General features: G+C 51.8%; 1 protein-coding gene across 1 annotated transcript in view; it reads left to right on the top strand.

Moving 5' to 3' along the window:
- The first annotated feature begins 5,843 nt into the window (after positions 1-5,843).
- The window catches only part of LRRFIP1 (LRR binding FLII interacting protein 1), a 104,029-nt gene continuing 96,942 nt past the window's right edge, over positions 5,844-12,930 (top strand). The window contains exon 1 of the mRNA XM_060257070.1: positions 5,844-5,969. Within this exon, the coding sequence (XP_060113053.1) occupies positions 5,844-5,969 (126 nt within the window). The remainder of the gene's footprint in view (positions 5,970-12,930) is intronic.

The following is a 12,930-nucleotide window of genomic DNA, read 5'->3' as shown; positions in this document are numbered from 1 at the left end:
AAGGGGGGAAAGCCCTCCATGTGCCCTCCTGGGGAACTGAACGTGGTTTGTGAGGAAAACTGCAGGAAAGTCCTGGAAACTGCCACCAAGTGTGCAGGGGAAAGAAAACTCTCTCTTGGAAACACGGGGAGGCCCACAACCTTCATAAAGGTGGGGAAAGCCCTCCATCCTCTCTCTTGGGGAAATGAACGTGGTTTGTGAGGAAAACTCCAGGAAAGTCCTGGGGACTGCCTCCTAGGGAGCTGGGAAAGAAAACTCTCCCTTGGAGAGAAAAGGCAGCCCACTTCCTCCATAAAGGGGGGGGGGGACCTCCGTTTTGAAAACCAGAACCTGTTTTGTGAGCTCCTAGGGAGCTGGGAAAGAAAACTCTCTCTTGGAGAGACAGGGCAGCCCACTTCCTCCATAAAGGGGAGGAAAGCCCTCTATCCGCTCTCCTGGGGAACTAAATCTGGTTTGTGAATAGAACTCCAGGAAAGTCCTGGAAACGGCCTCCTAGTGTGCAGGGGAATGAAAACTCTCTATTCTATACACGGGGCGGCCCACAACCTTCATAAAGGTGGGGAAAGCCCTCCATCCCCTCTCCTGTGGAACTGAACCTGGCTTCTGAGGGAAACACCCGAAAAATCCTGGAGACTGCCTCCTAGGGACCTGGGAAAGAAAACTCTCTCTTGGAGAGAAAAGGCAGCCCACTTCCTCCATAAAGGGGGGAAAGCCCTCCATGTGCCCTCCTGGGGAACTGAACGTGGTTTATGAGGAAAACTGCAGGAAAGTCCTGGAAACTGCCACCAAGTGTGCAGGGGAAAGAAAACTCTCTCTTGGAAACACGGGGAGGCCCACAACCTTTATAAAGGTGGGGAAAGCCCTCCATCCTCTCTCTTGGGGAACTGAATGTGGTTTGTGAGGAAAACTCCAGGAAAGTCCTGGGGACTGCCTCCTAGGGAGCTGGGAAAGAAAACTCTCCCTTGGAGAGAAAAGGCAGCCCACTTCCTCCATAAAGGGGGGAAAGCCCTCCATGTGCCCTCCTGGGGAACTGAACGTGGTTTGTGAGGAAAACTGCAGGAAAGTCCTGGAAACTGCCACCAAGTGTGCAGGGGAAAGAAAACTCTCTCTTGGAAACACGGGGAGGCGCACAACCTTCATAAAGGTGGGGAAAGCCCTCCATCCTCTCTCTTGGGGAAATGAACGTGGTTTGTGAGGAAAACTCCAGGAAAGTCCTGGGGACTGCCTCCTAGGGAGCTGGGAAAGAAAACTCTCCCTTGGAGAGAAAAGGCAGCCCACTTCCTCCATAAAGGGGGCGGGGACCTCCGTTTTGAAAACCAGAACCTGTTTTGTGAGCTCCTAGGGAGCTGGGAAAGAAAACTCTCTCTTGGAGAGACAGGGCAGCCCACTTCCTCCATAAAGGGGAGGAAAGCCCTCTATCCGCTCTCCTGGGGAACTAAATCTGGTTTGTGAATAGAACTCCAGGAAAGTCCTGGAAACGGCCTCCTAGTGTGCAGGGGAATGAAAACTCTCTATTCTAAACACGGGGCGGCCCACAACCTTCATAAAGGTGGGGAAAGCCCTCCATCCCCTCTCCTGTGGAACTGAACCTGGCTTCTGAGGGAAACACCCGAAAAATCCTGGAGACTGCCTCCTAGGGACCTGGGAAAGAAAACTCTCTCTTGGAGAGAAAAGGCAGCCCACTTCCTCCATAAAGGGGGGAAAGCCCTCCATGTGCCCTCCTGGGGAACTGAACGTGGTTTGTGAGGAAAACTGCAGGAAAGTCCTGGAAACTGCCACCAAGTGTGCAGGGGAAAGAAAACTCTCTCTTGGAAACACGGGGAGGCCCACAACCTTCATAAAGGTGGGGAAAGCCCTCCATCCTCTCTCTTGGGGAAATGAACGTGGTTTGTGAGGAAAACTCCAGGAAAGTCCTGGGGACTGCCTCCTAGGGAGCTGGGAAAGAAAACTCTCCCTTGGAGAGAAAAGGCAGCCCACTTCCTCCATAAAGGGGGGGGGGGACCTCCGTTTTGAAAACCAGAACCTGTTTTGTGAGCTCCTAGGGAGCTGGGAAAGAAAACTCTCTCTTGGAGACACAGGGCAGCCCACTTCCTCCATAAAGGGGAGGAAAGCCCTCTATCCGCTCTCCTGGGGAACTAAATCTGGTTTGTGAATAGAACTCCAGGAAAGTCCTGGAAACGGCCTCCTAGTGTGCAGGGGAATGAAAACTCTCTATTCTAAAAACGGGGCGGCCCACAACCTTCATAAAGGTGGGGAAAGCCCTCCATCCCCTCTCCTGTGGAACTGAACCTGGCTTCTGAGGGAAACACCCGAAAAATCCTGGAGACTGCCTCCTAGGGAGCTGGGAAAGAAAACTCTCTCTTGGAGAGAAAAGGCAGCCCACTTCCTCCATAAAGGGGGGAAAGCCCTCCATGTGCCCTCCTGGGGAACTGAACGTGGTTTGTGAGGAAAACTGCAGGAAAGTCCTGGAAACTGCCACCAAGTGTGCAGGGGAAAGAAAACTCTCTCTTGGAAACACGGGGAGGCCCACAACCTTCATAAAGGTGGGGAAAGCCCTCCATCCTCTCTCTTGGGGAAATGAACGTGGTTTGTGAGGAAAACTCCAGGAAAGTCCTGGGGACTGCCTCCTAGGGAGCTGGGAAAGAAAACTCTCCCTTGGAGAGAAAAGGCAGCCCACTTCCTCCATAAAGGGGGGGGGACCTCCGTTTTGAAAACCAGAACCTGTTTTGTGAGCTCCTAGGGAGCTGGGAAAGAAAACTCTCTCTTGGAGAGACAGGGCAGCCCACTTCCTCCATAAAGGGGAGGAAAGCCCTCTATCCGCTCTCCTGGGGAACTAAACCTGGTTTGTGAATAAAACTCCAGGAAAGTCCTGGAAACGGCCTCCTAGTGTGCAGGGGAATGAAAACTCTCTATTCTAAACACGGGGCGGCCCACAACCTTCATAAAGGTGGGGAAAGCCCTCCATCCCCTCTCCTGTGGAACTGAACCTGGCTTCAGAGGGAAACACCCGAAATATCCTGGAGACTGCCTCCTAGGGACCTGGGAAAGAAAACTCTCTCTTGGAGAGAAAAGGCAGCCCACTTCCTCCATAAAGGGGGGAAAGCCCTCCATGTGCCCACCTGGGGAACTGAACGTGGTTTGTGAGGAAAACTGCAGGAAAGTCCTGGAAACTGCCACCAAGTGTGCAGGGGAAAGAAAACTCTCTCTTGGAAACACGGGGAGGCCCACAACCTTCATAAAGGTGGGGAAAGCCCTCCATCCTCTCTCTTGGGGAAATGAACGTGGTTTGTGAGGAAAACTCCAGGAAAGTCCTGGGGACTGCCTCCTAGGGAGCTGGGAAAGAAAACTCTCTCTTGGAGAGAAAAGGCAGCCCACTTCCTCCATAAAGGGGGGGGGGGACCTCCGTTTTGAAAACCAGAACCTGTTTTGTGAGCTCCTAGGGAGCTGGGAAAGAAAACTCTCTCTTGGAGAGACAGGGCAGCCCACTTCCTCCGTAAAGGGGAGGAAAGCCCTCTATCCGCTCTCCTGGGGAACTAAACCTGGTTTGTGAATAAAACTCCAGGAAAGTCCTGGAAACGGCCTCCTAGTGTGCAGGGGAATGAAAACTCTCTATTCTAAACATGGGGCGGCCCACAACCTTCATAAAGGTGGGGAAAGCCCTCCATCCCCTCTCCTGTGGAACTGAACCTGGCTTCTGAGGGAAACACCCGAAATATCCTGGAGACTGCCTCCTAGGGACCTGGGAAAGAAAACTCTCTCTTGGAGAGAAAAGGCAGCCCACTTCCTCCATAAAGGGGGGAAAGCCCTCCATGTGCCCTCCTGGGGAACTGAACGTGGTTTGTGAGGAAAACTGCAGGAAAGTCCTGGAAACTGCCACCAAGTGTGCAGGGGAAAGAAAACTCTCTCTTGGAAACACGGGGAGGCCCACAACCTTCATAAAGGTGGGGAAAGCCCTCCATCCTCTCTCTTGGGGAAATGAACGTGGTTTGTGAGGAAAACTCCAGGAAAGTCCTGGGGACTGCCTCCTAGGGAGCTGGGAAAGAAAACTCTCTCTTGGAGAGAAAAGGCAGCCCACTTCCTCCATAAAGGGGGGGGGGGACCTCCGTTTTGAAAACCAGAACCTGTTTTGTGAGCTCCTAGGGAGCTGGGAAAGAAAACTCTCTCTTGGAGAGACAGGGCAGCCCACTTCCTCCGTAAAGGGGAGGAAAGCCCTCTATCCGCTCTCCTGGGGAACTAAACCTGGTTTGTGAATAAAACTCCAGGAAAGTCCTGGAAACGGCCTCCTAGTGTGCAGGGGAATGAAAACTCTCTATTCTAAACACGGGGCGGCCCACAACCTTCATAAAGGTGGGGAAAGCCCTCCATCCCCTCTCCTGTGGAACTGAACCTGGCTTCTGAGGGAAACACCCGAAATATCCTGGAGACTGCCTCCTAGGGAGCTGGGAAAGAAAACTCTCTCTTGGAGAGAAAAGGCAGCCCACTTCCTCCATAAAGGGGGGAAAGCCCTCCATGTGCCCTCCTGGGGAACTGAACGTGGTTTGTGAGGAAAACTGCAGGAAAGTCCTGGAAACTGCCACCAAGTGTGCAGGGGAAAGAAAACTCTCTCTTGGAAACACGGGGAGGCCCACAACCTTCATAAAGGTGGGGAAAGCCCTCCATCCTCTCTCTTGGGGAAATGAACGTGGTTTGTGAGGAAAACTCCAGGAAAGTCCTGGGGACTGCCTCCTAGGGAGCTGGGAAAGAAAACTCTCTCTTGGAGAGAAAAGGCAGCCCACTTCCTCCATAAAGGGGGGGGGGGACCTCCGTTTTGAAAACCAGAACCTGTTTTGTGAGCTCCTAGGGAGCTGGGAAAGAAAACTCTCTCTTGGAGAGACAGGGCAGCCCACTTCCTCCGTAAAGGGGAGGAAAGCCCTCTATCCGCTCTCCTGGGGAACTAAACCTGGTTTGTGAATAAAACTCCAGGAAAGTCCTGGAAACGGCCTCCTAGTGTGCAGGGGAATGAAAACTCTCTATTCTAAACACGGGGCGGCCCACAACCTTCATAAAGGTGGGGAAAGCCCTCCATCCCCTCTCCTGTGGAACTGAACCTGGCTTCTGAGGGAAACACCCGAAATATCCTGGAGACTGCCTCCTAGGGAGCTGGGAAAGAAAACTCTCTCTTGGAGAGAAAAGGCAGCCCACTTCCTCCATAAAGGGGGGAAAGCCCTCCATGTGCCCTCCTGGGGAACTGAACGTGGTTTGTGAGGAAAACTGCAGGAAAGTCCTGGAAACTGCCACCAAGTGTGCAGGGGAAAGAAAACTCTCTCTTGGAAACACGGGGAGGCCCACAACCTTCATAAAGGTGGGGAAAGCCCTCCATCCTCTCTCTTGGGGAACTGAACGTGGTTTGTGAGGAAAACTCCAGGAAAGTTCATTCAGGGGAAGCGGCGGTGCTGCTCAGGGCCTCGGTTCCCTCCCCTCCAGCATTCCATCCTCACAACACCGCTGCGAGGTAGGTGAGGAGACTGCGTGATGGAGGGCGGGCAGAGACCCCGCTGCCTCTGGAGGGAAGGAGTAAGGCGGGGAGAAGAGCCGCCCATGCGCCTCTCCTTGGGCCTCCCGCCCGCTCTGAGGCCTGTGGGGCAGACCCCGTCGACGGCGGCCAGAGCAGCCGCCCCTCCTCCTCTCCTCTCCTCTCCCGCCTGCGCCGCCTGAGGCGAAGTGGGCGGGGCGGGCTCCTCCCCTCCTGGCCGCGCATGCGCCCCGCGCCTCCTCCCTCCCCCGCCCAGCCCTCGCCCGGGAGAGCCGCTCGCAGGGGGCAGAGAGAGAGAGCGAGGGAGACCCCCTTCTCCCCCCCGCCCGCCATGGAGGAGGAGACGCCGCCGCTCCCCGCAGGGCCCTGTGTCGCCGCTGCCGCCGGGCGGAGAAGGCTGCCCAACCGGGAGAGGCCCGCCGCCGAGGCCGACGCCCTCAGCCAGATCGCCCGGCAGGTGAGGCGGGGGGCGGGGCCGCGGGGGGGGGAGGGGAGGGGGGGAGGGGAGGGGGCTTCTCAGGCCTCCAAGGCCCCCCCGCCCCTTCCTCCCGCCCCGCGCCGGGAGGGCTTCAGCGAGAAGGCTGCGGCTGCCGGAGGGGGAAGGGCCCGCTGGCCCGACAGCCGCGCTTGTAGCATTCTGCAGATGCCGCCGGCTGCCATTAGCGGCCCGTGTGCTGTGGAGGGGCAGAGGAGAAGGCGGGGCGCGCAGCGAATAGCGGGAGGGGCTCTTTGCATTTGCAGCACTCCGTTCCCTCCCCGCCAGAAGCTGGGTTTTCAGGCAGCCGGCTCCAGGTTGACTCCGCCTTCCATCCTTCCGAGGTCGGTCAAAGGAGTCCCCAGCTTGCTGGGGGGAAAGCGGAGATGACTGCGGAAGGCAAGGCCAAACCGCCCCGTCAAAAGTCTGCCGTGAAAACGTCGTGAAAGCAATGACTGGTGCTTGCACAGGGGACCTTTTCCCCTTTCCTTTTCTTTTCATTGGGGTACTTTCTCTTCTGAAAGGGGCCACAGGAACAGACTTTGACTCAGCAGGTGGCACCTCAGACTCCTTGGGTTCATCTTGCTCAATGTTTTGTTAAAGAGACGGGGTGTTGAAGAGCCCTGACTGTGTTTCTTTGCTCTCAGCAGCTGCAGTGTGGCAACATCCAGAGCTCTCTACTTCCCCTCTCTGTTGAGGAAACAACCACTTGTTGTTCTTACAGGACTGAACAGAGTTCCTGCCAGGCATTCCTTAGCAAAAGGAAATTGCTTAATTGGGATTTTTGTTTCTGAAGGATGCATGGAAAGGGTTTTGTTTGGGGGGGAGAAAAAGCCCATCAGGAACTCATTTGCATATTAGGCCACACCTCCTGACTCTGCGTTCCTGCTCAGGAAAAGCCCTGTTGGCAGCACATTCTAATCTCTCACTGCAGGAAAGCAAAGGAAGGACAATATTAATGGAATAATGGAAAAAATACTGAGATTTAAATCCCTAATATTGGGATTCTAATTGTACTTCAATTAAGTTTAAATAAGCTGGACGTTTCCTCTGACACAGAAAGGTCTTTATTATAGCAGTGGTTAAAACTTCGGGATCCCCGAGGGCTTCTTCACTACAGATTTGGAAGCATGTGAGGATGGAGAATGGTTGCTGTCCTAAGGCAAACATGACCTGGACTCCAATTTGCAGTAGCATAAGCAGGATTACTCTTCTAATTCCATTGAAGTCAATGGGCATGGAGTATATCTCTACTTCAGATGGGACTGTTATGACCCTGCCTTAAGCCATGATAGTATCTGTTCCACTTTCAGTGGCTGGGTTCTAGTGAGAGTTTCCCAGAGTGTTCAGGGGTGGCTCCCCCCACCCCCCATGTACTACGAATGGAGTCAACGATGGAGCTTCCCACACTGCTGGAGACAGTGAACTGTTACAGCTCAATGAGCAACCTGGAAGAGTGAGCCAGGTCAGCACCGCAGGAGTGGAGTGCCTAAAGCTAGAGCCCCAAGGATGTGAGAGAACTCAGAGTCGGCAGCAGCAACCAGTGGCAGGCAAAGCAGAGCAGCCAGCTGGCATGTGGGGGAAAGGGGAAGGAGACCAGGAAGAAGAGCATGAGGTGGAACATCTGGAGGCTTGTTGGGAGGAGGTCTGGGAAGGAAGGAAAGCCTTTTTGGAGGCATTGCCCTGGAAGGGTGGGGCAAAGGGCAAATGGAAGGGCAGGGTAGCAGAGCTGGATCCTTAGGGGAAGAGGAATGAGCCAGTCGGGGGGACTCGCCCCCTGGGAAGGCAGGGCAAGTGAGCAGAGGCCTGCCTCCAAAGAGACTTTAAGAACATAAGAGAAGCCACGTTGGAGCAGGCCACTGGCCCATCCAATCCACACTCTGTATCACATAAGAGAAGCCACGTTGGAGCAGGCCACTGGCCCATCCAGTCCAACACTCTGTATCACATAAGAGAAGCCGTGTTGGAGCAGGCACTGGCCCATCCAATCCAGCACTCTGTGTCACATAAGAGAAGCCGTGTTGGAGCAGGCCACTGGCCCATCCAGTCCAACACTCTGTATCACATAAGAGAAGCCGTGTTGGAGCAGGTCACTGGCCCATCCAATCCAATACTCTGTGTCACATAAGAGAAGCCATGTTGGAGCAGGCCACTGGCCCATCCAATCCAATACTCTGTGTCACATAAGAGAAGCCACGTTGGAGCAGGCCACTGGCCCATCCAATCCAACACTGTGTGTCACATAAGAACATAAGAGAAACCTTGTTGGATCAGGCCAATGGCCCATCCAGTCCAACACTGTGTGTCACATAAGAACATAAGAGAAGCCATGTTGGAGCAGGCCACTGGCCCATCCAGTCCAACACTGTGTGTCACATAAGAGCATAAGAGAAGCCACGTTGGAGCAGGCCACGGGCCCATCCAATCCAGCACTCTGTCACATAAGAACATAAGAGAAGCCCTGTTGGATCAGGTCAATGGCCATCCAGTCCAACACCCTGTGTCACATAAGAGAAGCCATGTTGGAGCAGGCCACTGGCCCATCCAATCCAACACTCTGTATCACACAAGAGATGCTGTGTTGGAGCAGGCCACTGGCCCATCCAATCCAACGCTCTGTGGCACATAAGAGAAGCCACGTTGGAGCAGGCCACTGGCCCATCCAATCCAACACTCTGTCACACAGAAGAAGAAGAAGAATTGCAGATTTATACCCCGCCCTTCTCTCTGAATCAGAGACTCAGAGCGGCTTACAATCTCCCATATCCTCTCCCCCCACAACAGACACCCTGTGAAGTGGGTGGGACTGAGAGGGCTCTCACAGCAGCTGCTCTTTCAAGGACAACCTCTGCCAGAGCTATGGCTGACCCAAGGCCATGCCAGCAGGTGCAAGTGGAGGAGTGAGGAATCAAACCCGGTTCTCCCAGATAAGAGTCAGCACACTTAACCACTACACCAAACTGGCTCTTTTACCAGGCAGTCGGCTCAAGAATGACCACAATATGCTCTTGCATATTAACAAATGGCCATTTTCTGTCACTCTTCCACATTTAGGTGTGCTCTTTTTTGTTTAATTCAGAATTAAAAGAGTTCAGTCCAATTCCAGAATACTTCAACAATGCCGCTGTTTTTAAGTAATTTTAACCAGAGCTATGGCTAACCCAAGGCCATTCCAGCAGGTGCAAGTAGAGGAGTGGGGATTCAAACCCGGTTCTCCCAGATAAGAGTCCACACACTTAACCATTGCACCAAACAGGTTCCATCTGGAGGTCCATCAGTGGGGCCAGGATACTAGAAGCCTTCCCTTCCCTTCCCCCCCCCCCCCCCAGGACCAGAAGACGGAGCATCACTGCCGCAGACGAAGAGTTCCATCAATATGCCGTGATGTTAAATGAGGACACTGAGGCAGGCCGAGAAGGAAGAACACAGGCAAGGAGCAGAGACGGTTGGAGGCCTCCTAAAGCACACAGGGGAGGGGGAACATAGTTGTAGCTGCACTTGTGGCTTATCTAAGGTCAAGAAAATCCCATCTCACCCTGCCTGGGCAATTGAATCAGGTCCAGCTGTCCTCTGGGTTGTTGAACGTCCAGATCAGATTTCCTGACAGCTGATGTATATAAGTGGGGAGGTATTTGTTCAGGGGGTTGGACTAGATGACCCTGGAGGTCCTGTCCAGTTCTATGAGTCTGTTTCTCTCTCGGCTTGGCTTCGCGAACGAAGATTTAAGAAGGGTGCAGTAGTCCACGTCTGCTGCAGGCTCGCTGGTGGCTGACAAGACCAATGCGGGACAGGCAGGTCCAGCCACAGTGGCTGCAGGGAAAAGTCTGATTTGGGGTTGGTGCTGTAGCACTGCGATTCTTCCTCAATCTCCTTTTGTCCTCAAGACCAGCTATGCGTGCGTTCTCAAAGGAAGAGACAGCCTGGTGGATGGTGTGCCTCCATGCTTTGCGATCTGAGGCTAGGTCAGACCACTGGTGATGATTGATGCGACAGGTGCCAAGGGATTTCTTCAAGGAGTCCTTGTACCTCTTCTTTGGTGCCCCTCTATTTCGATGGCTGGTGGAGAGTTCGCCATACAGGGCAATCTTGGGAAGGCGGTGGTTTTCCATCCTAGAAATATGCCCTGCCCAGCGCAGCTGCGTCTTCAGCAGCAGTGCTTCGATGCTTGTAACCTCCGCCCGCTTGAGGAATTCAGTGTTGGTAACAAAGTCACTCCAGTGGATGTTGAGGATGGTGCGAAGGCAGCACTGATGAAAGCGCTCGAGGAGTCGCAGGTGATGACGGTATAAAACCCACGATTCGGAGCCGTAGATGAGGGTTGTCATCACAACCGCTTTGTAAACATTGATCTTTGTGCCTTTTTTCAGATGCTTGTTGCTCCACACCCTTTTGTGCAGTCGGCCAAATGCACGGTTTGCCTTTGCCAGCCTGTTGTCAATCTCCTTGTCGATCTTGGCATCTGAGGAGATGATGCACCCCAGGTAGCTGAACTGCTGGACTGTCTTCAGAACTGATTCACCCACAATGATGTAGGGAGGGTGATAATCTTCTTGGGGTGCAGGCTGGTGGAGAACTTCTGTCTTCTTCAGACTAACTTCTAGGCCGAATAGCTTGGCAGCCTCTGCAAAGCAGGACGTCATATGCTGCAGAGCTGATACCGAGTGGGAGACGAGTGCAGCATCATCAGCAAACAGTAGCTCTCGGATGAGTTTTTCCATTGTCTTGGAGTGGGCCTTTAGTTGCCTCAGGTTGAACAGGCTGCCATCGGTGCGGTAGCGGATGTAGACACCATCATCATCATCTAGATCTACTGCGGCTCTTTGAAGCATCATGCTAAAGAAGACCGTTAAGAGAGTTGGCGCGAGAACGCAGCCTTGCTTTACACCTGTGCCTATTGGGAAGGGCTCCGAGAGGTCGTTGCAGTGTCTGACTTGGCCTCGCTGGTCTTCATGTAGTTGGATGATCATGCTGAGGAACCTTGGGGGACATCCTAAACGTTCCGTGATTTGCCTAAAGCCTTTCCTGCTAACGGTATCAGAAGCTTTGGTAAGGTCGACAAAAGTCACATACAGAGCCTTGTTCTGTTCCCTGCATTTCTCTTGGAGCTGCCTGAGAACAAATACCATGTCGGTGGTGCTCCTGTTAGCGCTGAAGCCGCACTGGCTCTCTGGGAGGAGTTCTTCTGCAATGGTGGGCACCAGTCTGTTCAGGAGTATTCTGGCAAGGATTTTGCCTGCGATGGAGAGCAGGGTTATCCCCCGGTAGTTGGAGCAGTCTGACTTTTCCCCTTTGTTCTTGTATAGGGTGATGATGATTGCATCGCGAAAGTCCTGTGGTAATTTGCCTTGTTCCCAGCAGGTGACAAGTACTTTGTGAAGTGAGCTATGTAGTACTGTGCCCCCATGCTTCCAGATCTCTGGTGGAATTCCATCAACTCCCGCTGCCTTGCCACTTTTCAGTTGCTTGATGGCTTTAACAGTCTCCTCTAGGGTGGGGATCTCATCCAACTCTGTTTTCACTGGTTGAAGTGGGGTGAGGTGGATTGCTGAATCTTGAACTATGCAGTTGGCACTGAAGAGAACCTGAAAATACTCCGACCACCGGTTCAGTATGGATGCCTTGTCTGTGAGGAGCACTTGGCCGTCTGCACTTTGCAAGGGACTCTGAGCCTGATATGATGGACCATATACTGCCTTCAGGGCTTCGTAGAACCCTCTTAAATCACCAGTGTCTGCACACAGCTGGGTTCTCTCTGCAAGCTTGGTCCACCACTCGTTCTGAATGTCTCAAAGCTTGCGCTGGAGGTTGCTACATGCAGCGCGAAAGGTTGCTTTTTTCCCAGGACAGGAGGGCTGAGCAAGATGTGCTTGGTAGGCAGATCTCTTTTTCGCCAGTAAATCTTGGATCTCTTGATCTCTTACAAGGAAGAACAAGGACTGGTTTGATGAGAACAATCAAGAGCTTATATGTATTATGGGAAAAATAACATGGATGGTCTTTTTTCTCACCACTATATTAGAAATAGCTTACTAAACACTTGGATAAAATATAAGGAATATGGTGATGAGAGAAAGCCGCTTTGGATAGTACCAGCAGAAGTAATAAAAATAACAGCTGAATCTGATGAAGAAAGAGCGATGTCATATAATCAACTGTTAAAGATTCAAGGTGATAAAGTTGAATTAAAATCTGCAGAAGAGTTAAATAATAAGTATGACTGGTTTCAAATGCAACAAATAAAAATCTTGATGGAAAATGATATTAAATCTGTTGGAATTAGACGTGAGCAAACGGAATTGGAAAGGGTTCTGCTTAGATAACGAAAAATTAATATCGAAAGTATATAAATTATTATTGAAATGGTCTACAGAAGAAGAAGTAGTAAAATCTCAAATGATTAAATGGGCAATTAATGTGAACAGAGAAATACAAATGGATACATGGGAGTATCTTTGGAAGAACTCGATGAAAATATCAACATGTCAGAGTATTAAAGAGAACTGTTTTAAGATGATGTACAGGTGGTATATGACTCCGAAAAAACTGGCAAAGATGAGTAAAAAGATGTCGGATAGATGTTGGAAATGTAAAAATCATGAAGGTTCTTTTTTTCATATGTGGTGGACTTGTGAAAAAGCGAAAAAGTTTTGGCAGATGATACAACAAGAAATTTCTAAATTTGGAATACGACTTTAAGAAAGTTGCAGAGACTTTTCTGCTGGGATTACAAATGGAAAAATTTCCAAAAGAAGATAGAACTCTAATTTGATACTTGCTTTCAGCTGCTAGGACATTGTATGCGCAGTTGTGGAAGCAAGAAAAAATACCAGAGAAATGGGATTGGATTGTGAAGGTTTTATCGTGGAGTGAGATAGACAGATTAACAAGAATTTTAAGAGATTATGATTTGGACGTGTTTAAAAAGGAGTGGAAGAAATTTAGA

This window comes from Heteronotia binoei, chromosome 16 (genome assembly GCF_032191835.1).
Source record: "Heteronotia binoei isolate CCM8104 ecotype False Entrance Well chromosome 16, APGP_CSIRO_Hbin_v1, whole genome shotgun sequence".
NCBI lineage: Eukaryota > Metazoa > Chordata > Lepidosauria > Squamata > Gekkonidae > Heteronotia > Heteronotia binoei.
Note: the sequence above shows the minus strand (reverse complement) of the source record. Positions and strands in the feature narration are given on the sequence as shown.